Source organism: Phalangium opilio, unplaced genomic scaffold, assembly GCF_054372755.1.
Source record: "Phalangium opilio isolate 3A_F unplaced genomic scaffold, DU_Popi_V2 ptg000017l_1, whole genome shotgun sequence".
Classification (NCBI taxonomy): domain Eukaryota; kingdom Metazoa; phylum Arthropoda; class Arachnida; order Opiliones; family Phalangiidae; genus Phalangium; species Phalangium opilio.
In genome coordinates this window covers 927,410-954,459 of record NW_028324151.1, presented here as the reverse complement: position 1 = coordinate 954,459, position 27,050 = coordinate 927,410, and the positions used below count along the sequence as shown (strand labels likewise).

Genomic DNA, 27,050 nt, shown 5'->3' with positions numbered 1-27,050 from the left:
ACGTTTATCCACCCAGGGTTACGAGTACGTAACGATAACCGCGAATATTAATATTAAAGGCGAAGTAAAAAAAACCGAAAAGGCGGTCGTGCCCCCGTTTAGGTACTGACGGAGTGGACTATTGACGTTATTAATCACGAGGAGGCGCTGCCGTGATTATTTTATTTATTACGTTTTAAAAAAGGGGCTTTGGAACAATATCGCCGCGCATCCATCTCCATAAAACGTCATTGGCAGACAATTTCAGCGCCCCATAAACTTGATGATAATATACTAAATTTTAATTTTTTATTTTTGGTGCCGAAACCCGGGATTAATGATAGTTTTAAACTTAAAAAGGCCTCGAAGCGTTTAAAAAATGAAAATACTGACTCGTCTCATAAACTGATGCATTTGGATTACTTATTTTATTTGTAGGTTTCTACGATAAATGGTGTGAAATATTTAAAGATATTTTTAAGGACACCGTGAGACAAATGGTGTCCAATAATTTATTTACAGTATTATCATTTGTTTGAATGAAATAATGTCTAGTTTTTGTTTAAATATGGATGGTTTCAGGTCTCCGCACGTTTTATCGTCAATATTTCAACCATTTTTCGAAGATCCATTATTTTGAAGATCTTATCTTTTCGAGCTTTCTTACGAGAGAAGGGGACAAGCTTTATTTTGTCTCGCGCAAAAATAACAAGATCCCTTTCGTAAATTCGCCTTTGATCGATTGCAATTTCAAATAAATACATACACCGAGGGATAAATTTAGTTCCCAGAGTCACTAAACAGCGCTGACAAAGGCAGGTTCGGGGTAACCCTTTCAAATCTCAAGACGTCAATGTAACTCTCGCTCTCTCTTACATAGTCAATCTATATGCGCATTAATTTGGGGACGTTGTTGAGGGACCCACATTCTAATTTTCTTTACGCCTCATTTCGACAGAATCGAAGGATTTATCCTTAATATATCTCTCTACAATATTATTATTGTTGTTCAAGATTGACTCGATCGTCGAATGTCTAAATCGAAATTGAAGATTTTTAAGCCGCGTCCGTTCGACGCGTTCTAACTCTCGGGGGAAATTCTAACGTCGAAATGGAGTTCGGAAATCTTTCGGATTTATATCCGTGTAGGGAAAAGTGGAAATTACGTATGTATGAAGACGTGACACGAGACGCGCCCGCCTTTCAAAGGGGTCCCCATAAACGCCCACCTTCAAAATAAATGTTTAAAATGGAAATATCTCGTTCCACTTTCATCGCATTTTAGTTTTTCATTCGAACATGAATGAAACATGTCGGAGATGGCCGGGATAGAGGGGATAGGTGAAATTTAACAGACAGATCTCAGACTAAATCTTGATCATTTTTGGGGTCAAAGGTTAACACGTTTTAAGGGACTTTAAAAATATAATTAAAAAAATAACTAAATTATGTTTAAAATCCAGCGATATTTACAGTCCCATTTCTAACAGTAAAGAAAGTGTTTAAAAGGAAAAGAGCGTGGTTCGAATACTTAATGACAAAGGACGTGGTATATACGTCGTAAATAATTGGTGACATTATTTTCCTATATTCTGAAAACCTTGAACTTGTGACCTTTTCCCTTTCAATCCACGTGACGTTGCCTACCGAAGCGAGGGTAGATTTTGGCCATCAAAGAGAGAGCGAAGCAGAGTGCGATGGGTAGGGGAGTTGGGGTGGGGCGAATGCCCACCCATCTGACACGCGCCAAAGGAAGAGTGCTTATAATAATAGGTGCGCGAGCGGGGGGATCGGCAACATCGTTTCATCTGGGGATAAGAGAGAGAGAGAGCTGGGCGAGCGCTAGGGCACCCGCGATAAACTTAATTACAAACGTGAGCGCCACCATTTTGCCGCCTTTCAACATTAGCGTAATGAGCTGAGCTCGCCATCATACCAACTGGACGGAGGACATTCTACGCCCACAATCCCTTAACGAACGCCGCACGCTGACATCACACACCGCGAGCCCAAAGCGCCTAAAGGTCAAGTCTCGCCGTTAAACCCATTCTCTCAACGCCTTACCCAAAGTACTCGGTATCACCGCGTAAAGGACAATTTGGGCTATGATATCCTGGAGTGTTTAAAGTATCAGTTTTGTTGGAGGTTCAATAGTGCAGGGGAATGTATGTTATTTGAAAGCAAGCTGGACTTTTCCTTTATAATCCAACTCCCGCCATTCAACTTAAACCATACACACCGTATTATTACTCAGGTGTCACCCAAACTTTTGGGAGCGGGAAACCCCAGGATGCTTGACGAATTACAACAAGGGTGTGAGGGGCTGTACCGTACGCTCAAATATATAAAAAGTTTATGCGCAACCCGAGTATAATTACGTTTAAAGGTTAGCAAATAGAGTAAGGACACCCCGGTGTCTAATACGGTTAAAGGAGGGTAACTGCCATTTCCGTTCCGTGTATTATGTCTATTTGTTTATACAACAAAACGTTGAATAAATATTCATCATTTTACCCGTATAGTTGGTTAGCGCATTCGCGCGAAACTATAGTATATTCTCGGAGAAAATTAAAGCTATTAACATAATCTAAATGATTGTTGAACATTTCAACTTGAATTGAAACTTGGAAGTTTCGTAAAAGTCATTTAGAAAATTCTCGTCATAATCATTAAGGTTCCTCAAATTTGAAATTAAAACAAATGGAAAATTTTGAAAATTGCGCGCGTCTGAAAGGACATCGCACCATCGTCTTTCCTTGGCGCTAGTCTTTCCTTAATTCAAGATAGCGTACTTAAGACGCTAATTGCTACTGGCTAATTATTCAAAGAAATAAAAGGCGGAGAACTTAAATGCCCGCGCGCTTTTGCCTAATTGTTGGCGCGATAATTAGAAATCTCCCGCGCTCGGCAAAGTTTTAAAATTCCTCGGTCGTTTTCTCGTTTTTAAATCCGGACATTAGATGGGGATTAAAAAGGATTTCCAACTCCCATATCAGACACGACCAGATTGAGCCGGGCGCACCATCTTCCAATCCCCTTTCCAGGCTATGTTTTTAAAATCCAAGACTTTGTTCCCTGTATTGACGTTGTTAGTATAAGGACATCCTAATCTCTCAAAAAGAGCTGGTTCTATTACTACACGCGGTGGTACTATAGTCGTTCAGCCCCTTGGATTGTAGTTGAAACCAGGGTTTTCAAAAGTAATTTTAGTCACTTTCAATCGCTTTAAGGGGTATACATTCTCTCAAAAATATACGTCAGTTTTAATTCACTTAAATTATAATGAAATTACGTAAATTGTCCTCTTTTAAAGTCAACCACCGAAGTAATTGGCTCAACTCTTTATAATATTTTGCAGCGTAATTTAATATTGCCGATTTTGCTCGAAGAGCTGACGGCTAATCTCTCTTAAACTAATTGCCTTGCATTTTTTAATAAGCAGATTGCGTCAATCGTAGTTAGTGACTTGACTGGTAATTCAATCCATCCCGATGTCTATTATAGTCGAGTGGAGTCGCGCCAAAGAGGAGCTGACCAAGTTGTTCATAATCAAACAACACCTACGCGAGCCTTTTCCCAAAACCAGAGATTGCTAATGAGTAAAATGCGTGAAGTGGTAACACGTCTTGACGTGGTGCTACATGAAAAGTCAATAGTGGTTGAACGTGAACACTGGCTCGGACTTTGGACTTGAACTGGAGCGCGCGCTGATAATAACGAGGGAGCAAAGAGAGTCGCTTCCCAATTAGGGAGGTTTCCTAAAGGATTGGTGGCGCGACGCGTTTCCTTCATTACGGGTGATGGGCCTATCCCACCCTTTGACGCCCGCGCGCTCCGGCCCGAAGCGAGCTAGGACCACGTCGCCAGTAATTAAAGTTATTAGAAAACTTCTCACTCTCGACGACGCGACACGTGCGTGTTCCCCCAATTAAGATCCCCGTCCGTCTATTTGAAACTTTACGTTGGATGGTAGGATAGTGTACGGCCATCATTAAAACAACTGTCCACCGCAGCGCAGCGCGCAAACTTTGAAAAGAATTTGCAGGTTTCCTTCTAAGACGCGATCGCATACTCTGTTCGTGGCATGGACGTGCACCCTATAATTTGCGCAAAACCCAGAGGAATTAGCCGTATTAGGAGTTCCCCCTGCAATATACCGTGAGTTATCGTGTTTTAGGTAATTGCGGGATAATCGTCTCCTATCCGTATAGTCACGCGGTAAAACTCAACTTCGACAATAAGTAATTATTTTCCAAAGTGGAAATCCGCGTCTCAACCCTATTTTTAGCAAGCAATTAAGCGGTTTTTAAAATTACACGAACTAAGATTAAAATTAGGTGAAGAATTTTCAAGAAGTACAATCGAAAATGAATGAACGCGATTAAATTAGATTAAAACGGGACCTGAGAAATATTTCCAAGTAATGATTCTTTTGTATTTAATCACGGGGTAATTACACTCTTTAAGTCTTTCAATCTGATAATTAGTCAAGAAACACGATAACGATTTCCAATTGCAAAGTATAATTATCAATAACAAATTCACTTTGAGAGACTTCGGGATGATCAAAGTTAAATTAAGCCCTCTAACTAGGTCTAGCTCTCTTTGTCAATCTGATTCCAGTAAAGTTATCTTATAATTAAGACGATGTCCGTTTGAATTTAACAATATCGGTGTCCCCCTGGAGCGCGGATTGAAATGGCAGACAAGGCAATAACTAACTCTCTCTTAGAGGAGGATGACGCAGATAAGCCGAAATATATCAGTATCTTTATAGAATCTCACGGTTGTCTGAACCGGATGGTGGACCCGGTCGCCTTCGTGTATGTTCCAATAACAAAGAGCGATATTGGGAGATGCGTGGGTTAAAGGGTAATCTCTCTCGGGGTACTGGTAAGAGAAGGAAGGACAACTCCGAAGGAAATTAACATAAGCGTAGATTGTCTTTCAGGTATTCATTTATTTTTCCTGACGAGGAAAGTTAGAGTCAAATCCAAAAATCTTCACCGCTTAGAACCTATTCGTTCTCCTAAAGGGTTCTACAGGGATGGCTGGGGTCCCGGGGGGAAGGCGCGGACAAAAGGATTTTGGCGGGAAAATGGAAGAGAGGGGTGGCACGTGACAGCTGCGCTCTTCATTCTCGCTGCTCTTTGATGGTTTTCGATATCCAATTAGAAGCCCGCAGCAGTCAAAGAACTGAGAAAGCGAGCCAGGCCTGATGCACCCCAGCTTTTTATCGGGAAAACACGCCGATGCTAGGTGGGCGCTTATGGGGCGCTGCTGATGGGGGGACACTGGGGGTGGGCAGAGCAGAGCAGACCGAGGCTTAAAAGAAGAAAAGATGAAGGGAGAGAATATCCGATGATCTTCCTTAATTACCAAATGAAAACGCGGTGATTAGTTGGAAACATACGTAATGGATCCGACGTTGTTCAAGCTTCAATGAATAATCGAAGAAAACCATCTAGGGCCCCGGCCACCCGCCATACTGATTTTAACAAGCTGACTTCGGAGCTAGACTATAGTAAGTCCACAAAGTATAGGTGCAAGGAGATAGCAACCATGCAGTTTAAATTTTCACTTCGGCTTCCACGAAACATATCTCATTTAAAGGGAAAAGATACCACCCTGACTGAATTATCATATTAACGGATGTTCAATAAATTCCGAGGCCCAAAATGTTCCCATTATCTTAAACGGACGGAGTTAAATCCTTTTGGTATTTAGCAAGTGCCAAGCGATCTTCGCTTAGACTCAATCCCCTCATTATGCGAAAGTACCCTTTCGTTTCTCTAATTAAAGCTCACCCCGAGGAGGGGGGGAAGGCGTGTACGTTTAATTTCCTCGAGATCGGCCATTCGATATTTGTCATTGGACGGAAGAATCGTTTCACCGTCCAAGTTATAATCTAAACCAGCCGGAGTTTGCGACGTTAAATAATCTACAGCCTGTAATATCTCGGAGTTAGATAATGGGGAATACCGTAATGGAGACGGGACTTCGGCCGATTTAATCCGACAGTCATTTTTCAAATGGAACTAAAACCGAGGGACTTTAAAGGGAGAGTGTCACGATTGGATAAAGCCCATCCATAGTTAATCATAGAATTAACGATAGTAAGGTGTCAGTATCCCTTTTAAGGGGGTCCGGACGGCGATTTGGAGTGTTTAGTCCGTTTCTCGTTAATTCGATGGAAAAAATTACCTCCGTTTAACACGTCGAGTAAATTACTCTTAGGGGCTGCTAGCTCATGCACTCGAGATCCGATGGATGGCCTACGATTATTTGCCAAGGACAATGATTTCGGCAGCGCACGCTTCCTCGACCATCTGACTAATGATATACTTTCGAAAGGATTTGTTCCATCGAGATAAATTTTTGCACCCTGCTCAATTTTCTAAAACTAATGACTTTCCATCATGCATCGATAGTAGATTTAAAATTCATTATAGACTTAAAAATTATACAAAAGATTATAGTTACTTCGAAATAATTTATTTCTAGAAAAGCAATGATGCTCGACCGAATCTAAAAACAGTTCTTGGAATTTTATTCTAAAACTATATATACCGCAAATTCGTCTTTAGACAAAAGTACATTGGGAGTTTCGAATTGCCAAAGCAATTTTAGATATTAAATGTCACCGTCTTAAAAAGTAAGATATTATTGGAGAAAATACGTTAGAGTGTTTTTATGTATTGCAAAGGTTGGTTTAGATTACAGAAGCTCGCGAGGGGGACAAACGCTAGAAGTCATCTGCCCAGTTAATTCCACTAAGATAGCGACCTACTTAGAACTTCAAAGGGGATTCCGAGCTCATTTACATAAAGCGGAAAAGTTGCCTCGTAAACGTAACATAGACGAGTCAACACAAACTACTTAAGATTTTCTATTTGCATACTTTTGACTGGCCCGCGGGGACTCCGGCTTAAAAGTCGAACGACGCGCGGACCTCCATTTCGAATTAATATAAAAGATCTTAAAAATATATTTCTCTAAACCCATACCACTCGAAAACCTTTTCAAATAAATAAATAAATAAATAATTGAAGTTAAAAATACGCCTACAACCCTTCAATTTAAAGGGAATATTACACGACTACGCTTAAGACATCTTCGAAAGGGTTGTTGGAAGCGTTTTTTAAAATCAAAACGTATCTGTTTATAGGCGGAAACGTACAGCGCGCGTTATGGATTTCCATTTTTCCTTTTGAGATCCGATTCCGAGATCTCTTTTTTACCGCGTCAAGATCGTCCCCTCTCTATCTCAAAATGAGGACTCATTCTCGAAGCGGTTTGCACCGTGGCGGAAGCTAAGGGCGCATTGATAACCCTGTAGATATAAAAGTAGTTGTGGCGAACAGACATTGGCGTATATTTGAGCCAGCTGAATTGGTAAATAAACACGCAACGCGAGACGTCTACAAGCTAGCTGAACGTCGGGGAGGCGGTGGGCTACAGGGTTGGGCCCACCCGATAAAAAGACGAATAGGCTAGAGAAATATTAGAAAAGGGAGTTGGGTTGGACTGGAAGGCAGCTAGGCTGGGCGAGAGCCCACCCGGGGTATAAAAAAAGCGAGGAAATTGGATATGTTTCGAGTCGGGCTCGCTTCGACATCACGCGCCCAATAATATATCGTCCTTGGGTGGGTTAGTTGGTGGGTGAGAAGCCCCTCTTTCCCAGAGGCTCTTCTATCTTTTCACCAGCGTCCCGAAGACGCGCTCAGTTACGGAAAATTAATTTCAGCACAAAGAGAAACTATCGTTGTTGAGGCTTGATGTAGTATTAAGGCTTGTATGGAATCACAATTTCGTGACAAAAATTTCCACGAATTGACGAGATTTTGCGTCAAATTTACAAGAAATCATGCGAAAATCGAGTTTGAATCGAAAAAACCTTAATTAAAGAATGACTCGATTCGTGAAAATGAGCAAGACGACATTAACCCTTCCTATCAGTCTGACGCGCCATCTTGTTGCGATGGCTGGTTCCCGATGGAGAATAAAGGAGTGTGTGTGTGCTAGAATGCTCGTTCCCGAGAGAGTGAACGAGAGAGGCATGCGGGGGGGGCAGAGGGGAGGGAGGGATAAGAGCAACGTGTTACCGGCGATCCAGCCTCCTTGACAGGATATTGGCAGAATCAATTTCGAGCACTTTCTCCTCTCCTTCTCTCTCTCTCTCTCTCTCTCTCTCTCTCTCTCTCGATATCTGTTACTCTTCTTCTATTTTTTCTTTTTTGCTATAGTACGTTGCCTGGCTATCCTCTCATTGTACCGTATAGTATCCTTCTAGTTCAGGGTGAAAATAAAAAATATCCCTTAAAAGAAAAAAGAATCAAGACGGCTTGATGGCCAGTTTATTGCACCAGCAATTCGCGGCGATAAAAAACGGAGCACCACTACGCGGGCTTTTGGCTACAGTAGCCAGAAGGAACGTACCATGCAAGCAAGCGGCTCTATACTGACAGACTAAAGCTACAGTCGGCTAGCCTCGTAGCTACTACGGCCTCGAGCTACAAGTTAGAAAATCGGCCACACTGCCTGCTACCGAGGAGGACAATACCTTATACAGCTTTTACAGTTTACAGGATGATCCACACGCAGTCAAGGAGATGGAAAAGGGCTAGTGTGGTTAGTTTAAAGCCATACCGAACTAAGTTCAGCAATTGAGAATTTTTGGATATGCTTAGCGAGAGCTGAAAGTTCCACTTTCGGGCCAAAAGTATATTTGTGTACAAAATTATGTTTTAAAACATGTTTATCGTACGGCGCAAACGCTGTTGGAATTTTCGTCATCCAGAGACATATTTCCCACTAAAATCAAATTCCCCTGATTTCCCGTGATTCGGTTATAACTCCCTGACTTTTCCTGGTTTTCCCTGAACCGTACTTCTATATAAAAACTAATATGGCGTTTCCAAAAGACAAGACAATAAATTTCCAGGTCAACTCGGAGTTACTACATTTTGTCCCTTAAAACTGCAGGGTTTTGGAAGAAAAAGAAAGTGTAACGAAACTGGCACTCAAATCTTTGGAATGACGCGAGAAATAAAAATAAATCGTGAGTGTAAAAAATATATATTGAAAGAACTCTTTGAGCCTTAAGGCTTCAGCCTCCCTCCATCGTCTTCCTGCAGACCCCAAAACTATAAGGCTAGAAAGTTACCAAGCACTTTTTTATATCCAAGTTTTGAACGAAAGGGAGGCTGGGAAAGAAACGTATAACAATGAAATCCCAAAATGCGGGATGTTAAAGAAGAAAATAATAGAGAAAAAAGGGCCCGCCTTCATCCCTGCAGCCTGGATGAAGCTTTACAGAGAAAGAGAGAGAAGGATGAAGTCGAGATTAAATCCTATTTCTATCCTTCTGGAAATAGTACTAGACAGACAAGGACGGAGGGTTGCCCGGCGCCAAGGCTAATCCGATCTACCCTCGCTATATTAGCCGAGCTCAGAGAGACCCTGGCCCTGACTGGCCTAAGAATGCGTGAAATAGGTTTCGCAGTATGTATTGGAATAAAGAAATACAGGACGCTCATGGAGAAGTATAGACAATATTAGATAAAACAAGATGGCCTCTCACCTTCACGAGTCAAGTTAATACATAGTCAAACCCTTTGGTGACCCGAGAAAATTATAGGAGAAAGGCTAACAGTTCAGTTTGAATCAGAATTCAATTGAACTTGGCCCTAAACTGATTACTCCCACACCTACCAACATCTTTCTCAATTACACTAATTTCACGCCGTACCAATTTATGGGGACGGAGCTAAAAGTGACGTAAAGAGTTTGAAAAATACCTTTATCTGGAGAAGTAGAATAGTAGGAGTAGTAGTAGGAACCCCCCATCGTACGTTACCGGATCAAATTTATACCAAAAAAAAATAACAGCGCCAAAAAATGTGTTTTTCAGGCTTGTAATAAAATCCAAAATAGGTCTCTTTTTTTCTTAGTCTAGTCATCTATAAGGCTCAAAAAAGAACGGAGAGAGAGATAGAGGAGGCTTCCTAGAATAGGGTTTTTTCTAAAGGAAGCCTACCAGCAAAGGGGAGGATGGGTAAACCGGGACGTAATCGTTCGTCGTTAGTATTGTAAATAAAAAGTAGGCTTATCAGTCCCGATTCAGCCCCGCCAGTGTCCCGACATGCCTCTTTACCGGTCCAATTTATATTCCACTTTTCTAAATCGACTTTGGAAATTGTTTCCTTCTGGGCCGCCTTAAAGTGGTAGAGAAATACGCGGACCCCAATTTATATCGTACTGTACATTTTGGTTTGGGCAATATTGTAGGAGCGTTTATCACCTTCTCTTTAAAATCGAGGCTCTTATTTCAGGGCTTGGGGTTGGGGGGGAGGGGAAAGGGGGCCCCAACGGAATGAAGGAGGCCCATTTTGGCCCTTATCTATATTCGTATCGTAAGCCGTGAAATTACATAACACCCGAATGCCTTAGACTTTTTTTTAAACGTGGGGAATTTTTAGCCTTTATTATAAAAAAAATATTTCTATTTTGGTGGTAAAATGTTTCTTATAAGGATTTAACCCCCAAGTAATTTCGAAAAAATGCCAAGTCTATTTTCAGGAATAATTTTTCTAGCGTTAATCTACATCTAACTTAGAGCAATTATTACAACCCGGAGCCTGCATGGAGTTTAATTAAAAATAATAATAATAGTCCTTAAAAATTTGTATATAAGTCTAAATATTGTCAGAGAGAATAAATTTACGTTTAAAACTTTGCTCTGCTGGAACCAAAATTATTTCTACTCGAAAGGGTGAAGGTCGCGAGGGGCAAATAACTAAGATTACAAAACTCAGCCCGAACTATCCATGGCGAATTGAATTGAATTAAATTAATTTAGCGAGTACCCCCTCGGTGGGTATGTCGGAAGTTTGCCTTCCGCGATATTAACCCGAGTAATGGCGGACAACTGCTTTTAAGGGTGTACAATAGGGGAAGATAACAGCGTGTGCCACTACTCTATAAAGGCGCTATTAAACATTGGACAGGAATCCCTTCTCGTAAACCGAAACGCTAATTGTCGTTATACAAAAACTAATAGCGAAAACCACGTATCTTCTCATTGTTGGCGGATAAATAGTAGTACCTTTTGGCTTTAAGTTTCGCCATCCGCTTAAGAAAAGCTATAATGTTTTAGTACGCGGGGCGAGGCAAGGCAGTGGATTCTTTTTAATTAGTTTCCGAGCGAGTTAGAACCGCTTCGTTTTGTCGTAAAATTGGCGCGACGCTTTTAAGCTATATTGAAATCGGGCTAGTGCGAGTACTGGTACCTTTTCCCACGCAGCTATATAATGGTACGCCCGGCTAGTGTCTTTCGCCTCTATAGAATTACTTATAATACGAGACGAGTTAATGTAGAACTAGGGAATTTTAATACAAGGCCCAAATTTATTACAACTCACCGCGTGCCTGGAATTTTACGACAATCGCTTGCAGCGCAATTGTCTATCCTCAATTTTTACCCTGTCTTAACAAATTAGAAAAACAAATGTTTTAATTTTTGATTTTAGGCTAATATTTTTGGCCCAATCGTAAGCCATTGACAAAACTCTAGTCTTCAATTCAATTCAGTTCAGTTCGAACTGTGGACCACGGGGCTAAGTCACAATGTGACTTTTGTTTCCCGAAACTAAATAACACTCTGAGATTCAATAACATTTCCGACTATAGAATTTTGTTATAATCGTCACGAGGGTTTCCATAGCAACGGGGCAAGAAAACCATGCAAGATAAACTAAGGCCATCTTCAAAAGGGGGTCCCGGGGCCCGAGTGGGAGTCAGTCGACGCGGGCTTTTCGCCAAGATTTTATTACCGAGAAATTTGGGCCGATTTTTGTCGACGATAACGATTACGGAGTCGTAAAAATTTTGCCCATTTCACGTTGTTCAAGAATCGTTCGCTAAAAGTTTTATAGTGGCCAGTTCTCCACCGCCGCGGGCCCCACCTAGCGGCGCTGCTACTACTATTATTACTACTTTCCCGCCAACCAAAAATAAAAATGACTTCCATTTTGAGTCTTCCCAAATGGAACAGTTTCGAAGTTACAAAATGTACAGATAGCTCAGCTGGACAGAGTTATTAAGATAAAATGGTTTGACACAAAAGTCCCCGGAGAATTAAGCGTTTGAAATAGAACAGGCAGTTCTTTCTAGGTTAAGCTTTGTGGAATGGAAAACCATTTACTCGAAGAACTATGGAGTAAGGAAAGATTAAATTCAAGGGACATTTTTCCTAATATTATTCGAGGGAACATTAAAAAAGTTTCGTTGCTGCTTAATGGAAATCCGAGAATCGCGCAGTGCGAAAATTAATAATAAAAGTTAAGTAAGAAACCCCTAGGCCTAGTAGACTGCAGTCCGAATTTTACGTAACTTTTTTACAACTTAATAAAAAATTCGCGTCACGTGAACTTTCAAAACTAAGTTCAGTTCATTAAATTTAAATACCGCGTTTCTTTTTGTGAAAATGAAAAAATAAAAAATATACTGAACTTGGGTTTGCAAATACGCGTGAACATACGTCATTAGAAACATATGATGGGCGTGTTTTGAATAAATTTTAGGCCTAAATATTAATTTGTTCAAATGGATTTTCGAAACTTATAAATTTTAAAGGAATAAAAAATAAAATAAAATAAATTAAAAATTGACTTACAGGTTATAATGAACGTCGGCCATATTGGATCTGTAACTAAGCGACTTCTTATAGGCCCATTCGGCTTCCGTCTTACGCCCCCTGGCGCTCAAAATATTCGCCAAATTACCGTAAGCTGCGAGAGAAAAAACAAAGAACAAATAATTAGTCTCTAGAACGCAGCCTCTACCAAACAACGAAACCTTCCTCAGTAAATTTACTTTTAGCATTACAAGAAACATTACTTATCATTATTAGGTTACTAATGATGACTATAAGTGCTCAGGGTATAGTTTTATCGAAATTCTATATAGAAACGGATCAATTTTAATTAAAAAAGGCGTGGTCACGGAATGGCGATCATTTCAGGGACCAAAGTAGAAAAAGCTTAAAGCTTCTTTCTCTCTCTCTCTCTTTGAATAAATATATAAAAACAAAGACTAGTATAGATGGGACTCCCCCACTACCACCCCCACCATCACCAGCACTCCTTCCTTTTTCCTGAACAGGAAAAAAGATCAGCTCCGGCCTTTTCGGTGCTTAGGTCCCCTAAGTTCTACTAATTTTTGCACGCTCGGGAAAAGACTCCGCGCTGCACGATGACGGAAAAAAACCCTATTTCCTATTTTGGGGTTTTTTAGTCCCACTCTAAGGTGATTTACGGGGGTGACAATTACTACGACGCAATGTACGTTTGGACTAAGCTGGGTATAAGATGTCTACCATAAGATGTCGCGAGTGTAGCGAGGACAGGGTTGCCACGGGTCAGGGAAAACCTGGAAAAGTCAGGGAATTTAAAAATGGGTCGAAAAGGTCAGGAAAAAGTCAGGGAATTTAAAAATGGGCCGAAGAGGTCAGGGAAAAGTCAGGGAATTTAAAAATGGGCCGAAGAGGTCAGGGAAAAGTCAGGGAATTTAAAAATGGGCCGAAAAGGTCAGGGAAAAGTCAGGGAATTTAAAAATGGGCCGAAAAGGTCAGGGAAAAGTCAGGGAATTTAAAAATGGGCCGAAAAGGTCAGGGAAAAGTCAGGGAATTTAAAAATGGGTCGAAAAGGTCAGGGAAAAGTCAGGGAATTTAAAAATAGGCCGAAAAGGTCAGGGAAACGTCAGGGAATTTGGTTCTGAAAATTCCGTGGCAACCCTGGAGGACATGTCTATATCCATACAAGTAAATGACTGACTGACTGACTGATAATCAACTTACGTTACTCGTAATTGAGAGAGATTTTAGAAAACGGCGGCCATCTTGAATGACACGATGACCATTCATAATCGTCACCTACACCTTTTACTAAATATTAAGGTCACTTATCGTGTATAGGAAAAGTTCAGCCAATTTTATTATGGACGCCCGTCCATCTTGTTTTGGGGTCCCATTTTTTTTTTGTTGGCTCTCATGGTCTGTCTTTAAAGCGATTCGCCGGCTGGTAATGAGAAAAAGGAGCCATAGGAGCGCGATAATGATATATTCCTTCTTCCTTTTCGGTTCCTGGACTGGTAATGCGGGGCGAGCAGTGGCGGCACGCGCGCTGTTTTTACCCATCGTGCCTGCCTGGCGTTCCTCCTACACGCGACCAAGGAAACGGTGACCCCTTCTCAACCCCTTCACCCCCTCCCCTCCCCCTTTGATACCAAAAAGGAAGAAAAAATAGAGAGATAAAAAGGCTGAACAAAAAAGAAAAAGGAAAAAAAGAAAGGCTGAACAAAATAAAAATTCTTTCAGACAAAAAAACTAATACCATTCGCTTCCACCTTTAATTGAATTTTTCCTTTTTTTTCTTCCTTCCTTCAACTCTCTTCCTATTTTTCCTTAGTCCCGCTTTTCCCTTTTCCCCTTTTCCCTAAGATAAAGGGAAGCAGCGCCAAAACAATTGCACCGCGCCAGAAATTTTAAATATTATAATTTCCCTTTGTAAACATTTTTTGTTTTAAATTCCATTATTAAAATATAATGAATGTGTATGTATTAAGGCATTTTGTTTAATATATTATAGGTCTAGTAAAAGACAATTTTAGGCAAGTTTCCTTAGAAACCAAAGTAAAACACAACCCCTTGAAAACCTTCCTGTCGCCAGGGTTTAAAAAAGGCAGCGGCGGTATAAATTGCGTGGCGGAATTCGATACGCCATGTCGAACTCATTTAGGCCTAATTAGACTTATTTCCTCCGGAGTCTAATCTAGCCTTACTTATCACTCCGCTAAGCCTTGGCCCTATCCAATTTTCCTTTTTTTTCTAAGGCTGTTTTCCTTCTTTTTCTCATTTATATTAGGGTACAGCTACTAACTCGTACTTTTGGAGTGGGTTGGAGCTATAGCACTCCATTTTAAAGATAATGAAGCTTCGAACCTATAAGGGATCGGGAGAAACTGCGGGACCAAAGAGGGGATGGGGATCTTTTTCCCTGATTTCTTGATGAGAGATTTTCATCTCTTTTCTCGCACGATTCCTTCCTTGTTCAAGATTTTTATATACTTATAAAAAAAAGTCATTTCAACTGCTGAGACTTTCAATGATTAAAAGGAACTTTTCAATAAGAATTTTAAGAGAGAAAAATTCTATCTACATTTGTAATCGCATTTAAATCAAGTTTTTGGATTGGAAAAATTTGCACTCTACTCTACCAAGTGTCGTCTGCTATAATATTTTGTAATTTTTCTAAGCCTAATAAATAATATTGTCAAATTTTTCCCAATTTCCTATTATACTATATAAACGAAACTAAATTAATGTCATATTTTTAATCATCTGATAAAATTAATTAATATTCGATAAACGGGGGAAGTTGGATGAAAATTTTAATTAAATTTTCATTTAAAACGTAGGCCTAGATAAAGCTACATTATCATCGATTCTTTAAAAGGTCGATGATACGTATCACCACTTCCTTCCTACCTTACTTCCAAATATCGGATTTTTATTATTAAATATTTCTCGAAATTTATTCACTAATAAATTTTAATTTTAAATCTTGAGATATTGATTTTCATATAAGAGAACTTTCCTTTTATATATTTTCTATATATATATCGGGGTCAGAGGTCAAATAGACCCGTAGCATCTTGTCAAAAATTCAGACGGTAATTTGGTAATAAGAGAATACGTCAAATGCGATAAACAATTTTGTGGCTATGCAAAGAAGCCCAACTTTTTTATTCATTTTTTCTCTTAAGTTCAACTCTTTTTTTTCAATCAGGGTTCAGTTCAGTCAGTTTTCTTCCTTTACTTATTGATTGGGGAAGACATCACCGATTGAACAGCACGTTGCGACATAGATATCATAAATAATATACACTCGATTGTTAAGTTATCCATTCTTTTCTTTTTCAGGAAAATTTGAAATAAATCTTTAGAAATCTTTAAACTATTTTAAAGACAAAATGAACATGGTGGGGGAATAATTTGATTCTGATATCTATGGGCATCGCTCGTTAGAGGGGCCAAGTGGGTCTGGCGCTGATCCGAAATTGACGCCAGGAATTTTAATGGCCATTTAGGTGGAAAATAACAAGGACTCGAGATCCTTCTCTTTCTCTCCATCGAAGGAAGAAGGTACGATCCTGAGTTCTCCAACCGAGCCTAGGACGCCGCGATGCACTCCAGATATTTTACCCCTTTTTTCCCTCTTAAAAAATTGCCCACAAAGATATATTCATTTCAACGCCAAAACATCGTAGTTACAAAGGTTCACCATTCTTCACTTAAGTCCTAATGACACGCAGCCGGACTCGAAGCAGTCAAGTAAAATACTCGTTCTTTTAAAGTGCTCATCTCATTTGCTAATTATTATTCATATTTTTTTTTCATATAAATTTTGAAGAAGGTCAATTAAAAAATGTAACCTATTCCTTGATGCGAATGCGAATATAAAAATATTATTGTAATTTTAAAGGGAATATCACCCTATATTTAGTTTTACACGTATTTTTGTATTCTTCAACGCGTATTATTCCCTTTAACGAACATTACCGACATTAAATATCCAATCCAGCTGGGCGTTGTCCGAATAAAGCCTATATAGGCTTTGAGCGACTTGGAAAACACCGTAAACCCTCACTTTAATTATAGGAATAGGATATATTTGATTTCAAAATTGCGACAGGGGCGTTGTCCTACAGATAAAAAATAAATCCCTAATTATAATATTTGAGTAGCTTGGAAGGTACCAAATTTCCAAGCCTCTGGAAGAGTATACTTGTCATTCTAGCGGGCGTAGAATATAACCGGGTTCATGGTAATTCGGTCCCATTGGTGCCCTTTATTAAAAGCGTAGACGATTAAATAGGGGGGGGGCGCTCGAGTTATGAAAGGAAAGGTTGAATCACGAACGAAAGAGCAAAAGTTAGGTTTGTCTAGCGCATGCAGGACCTCCATCTCGCTCTCCTCATCTTTCTCTAAGCCTTGCCAGAGAGAGAGAGAGATCTCGGTCCCTTATGATCACGAAACCGTGAATGACTAATGCCACGATTCTAGGCCTTGTCCCCAGAGAGGCCCAGTACCCTCTCTCTACCCCCTCGCCACCGGCAATGTCCCTCTTCTTCTAACCTTGGCTAGAACTGTCCCCCGTAGGCAAACGAGAAAGGACTATCTCTACTCGGAATGGAATATTGTCCTAGCTGGGGTTCTTGGTTATTTAAATTTGGACGCAATTCGGAAGAAGATAGGCCTCTGCCCCCCTGCCCCGCTTATACCCAAAATTCACGGTAGGGTAACCATGGTGATATTTCTGCACGCGTGCCTTGGGCGGGGACCCCCAGTTTCGGACGGACTACAATGCCAGTCCAACCGTAACTCTAATAATTCAAAGAACGTTTCGAAATGATCCATTATTCCCACTGAATTTTTGTACCCAAAACAAGGTGGCTACGGAACGTTATAAAGATACGTCGTTAACGACACGACACGACTCTCGCGACCTCCAAGTAGTACAGGTAACGAATTTCGTTAGTTTCACCGGGGGGAGCGAGCTAAAAGCTACGGACGATATCGTTGGTATGAAAAGGTATTTTTTTTCTGGCATTGCATTCTGACGGGGAGTAAAAGAAAGTTTTTTTTCGTCTCGGGTCATTTTCTGTCTCGGAAAAATTCCAAATTTATCTCCGACATTAATATTTCTCACAGACTGAGGCTAAGCTTTAAAATTCACGAATTCCCTTCCTCAATTTTCGAAAAGGACATTGCAACATGGACGTTACAACTTTAAAGGGGACTAGAAATGGTACAAGGAGTTTTCTTTATAAATTCCTTTAAACCAAAATATTTAAAGTTTAAATAATTATATTATATAATTCTTTTTTATATTCCTTTAAGGGAAGGAGGATTTCTGTGTGATTAATTTCGTGTCAAACGCGAAACGAGTACCGGAAATTTCTCAAGAAGCCGCCTAATCTCCGCCCACTAAAATCCACGGAAGACTGCCTGCCTTTTTGGCCAAGACAAAAAAATTTAAAGTCTCAATTTCTTTTAAATACCACTTCTCCCTATACCTCCCACCCACCCACCTTGTACTACGCCTACCTTTCCTCCTCTACCCCCCCCCCCACCTTCCCGAGTGCGAGAAACATTTTCAGACGTTTTCCATCTTTGTTTTTATACTAGTCTCTAAAAGTTCGTAGGTAGACACACACCTCTAGGCCTAATAGGTTTGTTACGGGATTACTTTGGTTTGGTTTTTTTCAACTTTAGTTAAATTGATAATGGACGTTATTTTATCGAGGGGCTGACAATTTAGGAGTAAAATAAATAAATAATTGTTGTTACGTACCTTTGGGTGGGTTGATGAAGATTCCCGATCTGTACAGACTCTCTTCGCTCCTCCAATCTTCGTTTCTTTTAATAGTTCTGACACTCAACGCGAGTCCGGCCAATAAAAAGGCCACGGTCAAAGCGCGTCGCTTCCAGACGGCGGACCTCGAGAAGGCGCTCTCGACGCCGCCGCCGCCGCCGTCCGAAGAGGGCTCGCACACCCTTTGCTTCCTGTACAATTGTTCGGCCCCCAAGGCCACCAGCAGACAATAACCCATACTGGGGATGTACAGTACTCGTTCGGCCACGACGAAGCCGACGTAGAAGAAGAGGTTGGTGGCGGGCACGAAAGGCAAGACCATCAGGGCCAACGAAAGGAATAAGGCGTCGGTGTGTCCCGAGAAGGCGCCGCAACAAGATGGCGACGAGGCCGCGCTCCATTGACTCGAACGCGTCCTCGAAGATAACGTCCAACTAAAAGGCGACCACGGCGAGGCGTTGGGGGACAAGGCCCAAGACCACAGGGCGCGACTGACGCTCTTCCCCGCCGCCGAGGCGCCCGCCCCCGAACCCGTCGAGCCATCCCGAACAACGTTACTACGATAATCGTCCGTATTAAAGGACGCGAACGCCACGACGCCTCCGTTGACGTGATGTCCCCCGTGACTAGAGCCGGAGTTCGCGGCACTCGCGCCACCCCCGCAATTGTTGTTGATGGATTGATAGGCGTTAGACGTTTGAGACGCCACGGCTTTCTTGTAGCGCGTGGCGCCGTTGCAATGTTGTAGATTTGACGAAGCGAGCTTGGTCGTTTGTCCGTAACCTAGGCACGACGTACAACTGGATTGGTAAGCGGAGGACGCCGAAGAGTTTGTGGCGGAACCGCCGCCGCTAGGGGCGGCGTTAACGGAACTTCCGTTTCCGACGTCGCTTTGTTGACGGTACGCGAAGGCACTGGGGGAAACGTACGAGGAATGGTAATTGTGGTAACCCGTATCGCGTCTCGCTTGTAATTGTCTGACGAGACACAGGGACGTGTACCAAAGACCGGAGTAGAAGCAGAGGGAAGCCAAGTTGCGCGAGTCCGCCAATGACGTGATCAAAGGGATAGATTCCATCGACCAGTCGAAACTCAACCAGCGAGGGTAAAGCAAAAGCCAGAGGTTGTACGCGGGTAAAAAGAGAAAAGTCAACGTCCTTGTCAAGGCGCTGTCGCTATCCGCGGCCGGATTGTCCGCCGGCGCGAAATCCGGCGGTTTCGAACCCATCAAATGAAGACGGACTCCGACTAGTAAGACCGCCGCCCCCAAAAGGTGAAGTAAACCTTCTCGAAGACCCTGGTAGCGCTTCTGCAAACGCCAACCAAAACAACAAAAGATAAACGCGGTTCTTTAACATCATCTCGGATCGATCTCTTACTCCGATTTTATACTTACATCCATGGGAAGCGCCAGCAGGTCCTTGGGAGCGAGACGATGTTGAACGAAGGCGTCGTAGAGGGCGCACACCGTCAAGACGGTGATGCCGTGCTCTTTGGTAAGCATGGAACAAGCGGCCCACGCCAGCGAAGCGTATAAATAAATCCACCTTTTCGTACTACTGGCGAATTTCGTATTGCTACCGGACGGCTGTTCTTGGTTGGCCGTACCGCCGCCAAGTCCGGTCACCCAACTCCACCACCCACCAACACCTCCGCCTCCAACGTCCACCAAGTCCTTGTCCTACGAGAATTGAAAGAGATACAATCACCGACTATAACTTTAAAGGAAAACTCAAAGTTCAATTACCTCTGGTTTGTCCCTGTACTTGCAATACGTCATGTAGGACAGCATGGCCATGAGAAAAAAGAAACAGGCACCAACATCGGCCCTACCGACCACTCCCGCCACGGCTTCGGTGTGAATCGGGTGAACGGCGAATAAGATTCCGGCAACGTACGTCGGAAACGGCCTGCGAGATTATAAAGCAACCATCCAATTCAATTCCCAATTGGGAAGGTATTCGCTATTAGGTGACTTTGAGTCTCTTACCTGTGAAGGAAGACGATTGAAGCGAAGTGCGTGAAGAGCGCGGCCACGGCGGCGTGCAAAAGAACGTTGACGAGATGGTAACCCCAAGGGTCCAGACCCGCCACTAAGTAGTTCAAGCGAAACGAGAGGACGCACAGAGGCCGGTAAGATTTGTGCGATCCACTGTGCGTTAAGGGCGTCCCCCAAAAGTCGTTGCGGAACAATGACGTCAATGGAGTGCTCGACAGCAAGTCCTGGTTCGTTTTTATCGCGCGGCTGCCAAAGACAATAAATACCACCTTTTAGATACTTGTCGAGGAGAAGTCTCTGCAGTTACGACCCTTTTGTCCCTAAAAAGCCTCGGCATTTGTTAAATTAAAGGGTGGGCGTCGGTTCTCTTTATTCTTTCTGGGTTTCAAAGTATTCCTTTCTCTCGTCGTCTACATGATCTATCTTTCTAGCGCGTAAGCTTCCGCCTCTCTCTCCCTCCGTCCCTCTTCGTGAGAAAGTTCACCTCGAACTTCGTTTCCATAGCAGCTGGAATGGGATTTTCGCCAATCTTACTACATAATAAAACGCGTAGCGGCTACCGTTCCGTCCGTCCGTCCGTCCCACCGTTTTGTTTCTATATATAAATACGGACACCCAACAAAATGATCCTTTCGCTCCAGATACAAAATGGTCCTCCTCGACTCTAAGGACTTTACGACGCGGGATATTTTTAAACGTATTTCCCCCTCAAAGCTTCGTGCCCGGTATTAAAACGGTGAACGTTGTTTACGAGTCTTAATATTAATACCGAGCGAAAATTGCAGCGCTATTTTAAGCCATAGATGGTAGCCGAATTAATCTCTGCCAGTTTTAATGATATTATTAAAGCTTGGCCCAAGGTTAATTACGTACAAGACTTAATTAAAATCTAGGCCTTCGATAAAAATAATTATTATTCAAATTAATTCCTAAAGAAATTAGTCGAAGGGAATCGCGATTATAATTAATTAAAGACACTCGGACTTTAATCGAGACCCGTTAATTAAATTAAGCACTCTTGTCTCCAATATAAAAATAGAATGAAAGAAAATATCTTGAATAATTTAGGAGAATTAAGCTTTCCACTTTGCATTAAACACAATGTAATTAAAAGTTGCCTAAACACTTTTGTAAATCTTTTAGTCTCGTATCTTTTTAAAAAAAATTGTTAACTGGCGACTAATTATGTTCAATTAAATTGATTCAACGCTTGTAAGGGTACTGGCCCTTAAAAAATAATTATTTCTCCAACTCATTCACAACGGAACAATGCAAGAACGAATCGGAACAAGGCCCTGGTATTTTGGAAAACGTGGTCCCGAAGAATTCGTACAGTAACGAACATTCCAATGTCAGAGCAACCAGCGTCGGGGCAACACCCTGGTGCCCCGAAACGGCAATCGCAATTGCCGTAGACTCGTGTTTGTTCAAATTCCCGCGACACGACCATGGTTTTTTGAACAAAATGGTTTCAAAGTTCTATACCATTCGCGTCGTTGACCGTTCATAAATAATACACAGCCTAAAGACAGGAACCACTTCTCCAATAACTATGAATAGTAATAAACATTCGTGGCTACCGAATTGGTTGCAGGGGCCCGGGGGGGGGCTCGGAGAGGGGGGGGGTACGCGGGACTTTGATTAAACCGCGTTGGACCCTTAATAATCCCCTTGGGTCTCGTCAGCTAAGGCAAACGGCCGGCCTGAACATCACTACCAATCTTTATAGGTCAATTCGGAAAGGGACTTTAATTCCACCACCGATATTGGGAGCAACATGGGGCCCCGCGACTAGATGAGCATTTAATGCCCTCCAAATAATACATTTGCAAATATATAACGCATCTAAACCACAAACGATAAAGCTACATACACGGAGGCCAAAAGGTTTCTACTAAAAATAAAATTCTATGCTTTTTTATATTTTTAAGCAAAAAGGCAGATAGTACAATATTGCCCGGGTATATGTTTTTTTACGAAATAATTAGCCAATTAAAGAAATATAGAACCAACGACGACAGACTACAACGTTCGATAACCTTCGAAACGCCTACGTCAACACTGGGCTCAGGTGCTACAATTTGGCCCCGGGAAGGGGGGGGAGGAAGAGAGATAGATGGGGGAGATTCAATGAGAGAAAATAATTAGAAGTTCTAACAATTAGCGGGATCCACCAGGCGGAACGGGGCCCGCCGCATTGACGTGCCAATGGCGCCACGCATTTGCGCCAATCAAAAATCTCCGCGAGCTTCAACTTTTGCCAGAATAATTTCTATAATTATCATAAGTAAATAATTTCTCACTGTAAGTTAAAGAGTCGAATTAGCTAAAACCTATCATTCTTCGAGGAATGGCCGCTTACAATTTGGTGGATTGATTATGGCGTTTAACTTACTGGGTGTTTGGTTATCAACTTTTGTTCTTATATATTGATTTAATAATCCCGAGCTTTTTCTGTGTCTAAAAATAAGCGGAACGCGCGTTGACTCGTTTATGCAATATTTCTAATTTATTTTCTCTCTCTGGGGGGAAGTTTGAATTGGTCCACGCCCTGTTGAATTCATCAATTTTAATAAATAGTGACGGGTGTCTTTGAATGGCTCTATTATTTAAGGAGGGGACTAATAACAAAAGGGTTTTATATTACGTAAAACGTCAGCTTTGGGAAAAACTTAAAAAGAAGAAATTATAGATTCAACAACAGAACCCGTTGCGCGCGTGAAATTTTAATTCCGGGAAATGCGAAGCACGCGCGCGTGCGAGAAAAATACTGCTAAGTCTGAATTTAAAACTAGCCTAGGCCTAACAAATTAACCTCTGAACTCTATAAAATATTCCGAATTTAAACCACCACCCAAAGGGTATTACGTCAATAACTCGCAACACCTAGAAATTTTAAAAGTTAACAAAAAAGCTCAATATTTATATTTGGAATTTATATTAAATTTTGTGTAAATATTTGACCAGAAAGTTACTACGATAAAACTACATGTAAACGTTTTAGGCCATCTTGATGTGTGCATGTTTTTTTTTTTCTTTTCGTTTTTAAAGTATTAGGGTTGTCCTGGTAAACGGCGCGGTAAGTAGCGGACATCAATTTGGTTGAAACGATTTCTGGGTAAAAAAAGGAGGTTGCGTCGGGTGATCTCCCGCTAGGTGGCACACGAGGCACCCCGTCTACTTTTCCCATTCAATCACGCTGGGCGAGGTCCCGGAGCAACCACTTTTTCAGGAAGGCCAAAAAAAACGACACACTTCGAGTAAAAAATGCCTTTTTTTAAAGGAATAGTTTCCCAGCAGCGCGACTATGGGTATGAAAAGAGCTAGTTCCTTTAGTCCCGAAATCGTGAGACTCTCTCTTTAAAAATATGTCGAATTCAGTGGCGTATTACGTAAAAAGGGCCATGTCCATACCATATAAAAGAGTGCTTTCTCTTTTTTGTATAATATTTAAATGCTGATCATTTGGTTTATGTCGATGGTGTATCGTGTCGACGGCACTCTATGGACGGCATGGTGAGCCAAGTAGTCTTTATGGTTTGGATTGTCCGTCGCCGCAAGCAGTTGCCGAGATGCATCGCCTCTCGTCTCAATCCAATACTCAGATAGATAGAGCTGGAGCTACACTCGACTGTACTAGAGCGTTCGAAAGGGCGCTCTGTTCTTGACAGTACAGCAGCTCCCGTTCACACTCGTATTATATAGCACCACCGGATGATCACTAGAAGATCGATGGGGGGTTCTAGCTACGAACACGGACCATTTAGTTCGAAAGAGGACCAGAAAAGAAGTAATTCCCTCCTTTAATGATATTTCGAATGGCTTTAATAAATCAGAGAAAAATACAGGCCCTAATTGAAATCAAAAATGAAAAATAAGTTATATTTTTATCTTAATCATGGATTACTCTGTCTCGACGATTTAGCAATTGCTAAACACCCTGTACATACGCACCAAAGTTACGCGGAGTTACCCGTTTCTTACAAAGAAGAAAAGTAGTTCTTTTAGTGGTAAAGGTGCGGTATATATAATCTATATTTGGTATATAACTGAACTGGACCGGTTAAGAGAGCGATTCCGCAGAATTTTCAACTTCCGAAAATTATTTCCGGTATGGGTCTTGGTCGGAAACGTTAAGGTTATCGTTAAGCCTTGGCGCCTAAAGTGTCGGCACGCGGGGAAATAGCCCAACCCAATACAAAAATAGCACGAAGGGAATACGCGCTTTCAAATGCCAGATGCATTTCGTATAGACGTTACATACTCTTCTTTTGCTCAGACGCGTATATCATATACTTCCTCTATACAACATCTAGAGATTTGCCAGAAAAAGTTGCGAAAATGTCTTATTTACGGATAAAGAAAATAATATATATTTGAGCGCCTTGGATGGAAGTGAAAATTTCCCTAAAAAAATTCGGCTTTCGCTCGTCTTATCACGATTAAAAACAAGAGGGACTCTTCGGCAAATACCGAATAAGAATACGTATCCAGAACGGCTTATAAAATGCGTAAATAGATTTACTGGCGCGATAAATTTCCTAATCCGGAGGCTGAAGCTAAACTAATGGCATTCAGTCTAGAACTGTAAAGCAATAATATTATATAGGCAATACCAGCTGCGTCTTCCTTTTCTTCTCCATATTCTTTACTATATGGCAAGCGGCGGCAATATTGCAATAGCGCATTGCATTTTCGGTTTTTTCCCCCGGATAAAAAGACGAATTGAAATAACAACACCGGCCGCCAGCTCTATAAATTATTCTTTCCCGAAATATGGAAAAGATTTCCGCCATACGCAGGCCATACAAACAAATCTTACGCTAGTCAAAACGAAAAACGTAATGGAAAATTTCTCGTAAATTAAATTGAATTTTTTCCCTAAATTCTATCAGAAACAATTTGAATTTGATTGGAAACCCGAGGATGAAATTCAACCCAGCGAAGGAATAAATAAAATGAAAAGAAAATGGGACATAGATATTTATGAGAAGTTCTTTGAGAGGGTTAAACGCCAACGGCGAACGTCAAGGAAGACCGACTATAACTGAGTTTAGACGAAAAGAAGTTTCGAAAGGTGGTCCCGTAACAAAAAGGCGGTCGCGATCTGTTGAAATCCATTGTCAAAGAAACGAATTAAGAGGCCGAGGCTTGGGAAAGAGAATGAAGTGTATACATCTCTTAACACTATTACCCTAGCAAAGTTCTCCGCGGCAAGACTGAGTGCATGGCGGAAGGAAGAAGAATCTACGGAGAAAGTTACAGTAGCGACTGTTCCCTGGAGAATTTCTTCTAGAAAGAAGACAAACAATGGGCGGCTATGGTTGTCCGCTTTTACGCCACTCGGCCATGCAAGTCTAGCACCGAAAAGGAGGTACGGGGGTTCCTTTCTGACATCGTGGGACGCAACAGTTTGATCCTCGAATAATAAAAAAAAAAAAGAAACACGTAGAAAAAGCAAATGGCAAGCAAGGCCTTGTCTCCTAAATTTAATTACAAATTCGAACACGCCAACTATGACGTTGTATACTATGAAAGAAACAACAACTTGGGATCGAGGGCCGGAGCTACTGTTTCAGTCAAAAAACTCGGTTCCCGAAAGACAAGTACGTACCACCCTCTACTACAACGTACAAAAACAAATTGTTAGTTCACACCCGATAAACACTATCGAGTCTTATAAGTTAACACTCGCTTTGGGATGCTGTTGTTGTAGAAAAACAAAGACCATGCGTTTCATCGTAAAAACTATGGATTAAAAATGGTTGAACTAATTCGAGCCGCGTCAAGTTGATGCGCTGTTAGCATAAAGTACTGGCGACGTTTATTCTTTGGAACGTTTGTCCATGCAGAGTGCTTCGTAGAATGGTACTAACCATATTGTTTACGAGAGTCTGAAGGGTGCATGGGGTACGTGGCACGGGCGGTGTTAGCCAATTTGCGAGCAGTCTTTCGGCTGCCACATTAAGGGAAAGCGCCCGAACTCCCTGGCGTATCTCTCCCTGGGTCCCTCGAAACTGTCTGCCACCTCAATAACCTTTCGTGTATTTTATATAACAGTGCATGGCAGACTAGGGTGGCGAATTTATAACACTCGTATCCACCTTTTTTTTTTTCATCCCTGTCTGTTCTCGTTTAGGCGAGTTAACCCCCGGTGCACGGTGACCCCGTCATGTCGAAATGACACGCGCGTGTAACGAATAAATACTCGATTCGTACTTCTACTTGTAAGGTTACTTCCGATTGAAGCTTTTCATCGTGTACTTGATTAATGAGCAACTTCTGTTGATGACGCGGATTACATTTCAGATTACGAATATATACGGATGGATCTTAGCTTAGTTTCTTTCAAATTGATAATTTTAAATCGCGTAATTACAAGCTTTGATGATTTTGAACATTCGGCTTCGCATTTCGATGTCAGCTTTTACATTCACGGGTAATTAACTCTTCTAGTTACGATCGAGGGGTTATTCACTCCCACGAATCGCCACGAACCTTTCTCCGTTTGTATATCAATAATAGTCGAAGGTAACAGTCAACAATCTGGCGAGTTGTTAGCCCCTCGGGATAAACCTAACATTCAACGCCATATGTTAATTCCGTAACTCGTAAATTGCCAAATGATTAAATAG

At 41.5% G+C, this 27,050-nt stretch overlaps 1 protein-coding gene across 1 annotated transcript in view; it reads right to left on the bottom strand.

The window, feature by feature from the left end:
• Positions 1-27,050, bottom strand: part of Tmtc2 (Transmembrane O-mannosyltransferase targeting cadherins 2) — a 131,602-nt gene that overhangs the window by 19,942 nt on the left and 84,610 nt on the right. The window contains exons 2-6 of the mRNA XM_089865964.1: positions 20,407-20,661; positions 20,164-20,326; positions 19,813-20,097; positions 18,396-19,725; positions 12,656-12,770 (exon numbers count right to left, since the gene is read on the bottom strand). Of these exons, the coding sequence (XP_089722090.1) occupies positions 12,656-12,770; positions 18,396-19,725; positions 19,813-20,097; positions 20,164-20,326; positions 20,407-20,661 (2,148 nt within the window). The remainder of the gene's footprint in view (positions 1-12,655; positions 12,771-18,395; positions 19,726-19,812; positions 20,098-20,163; positions 20,327-20,406; positions 20,662-27,050) is intronic.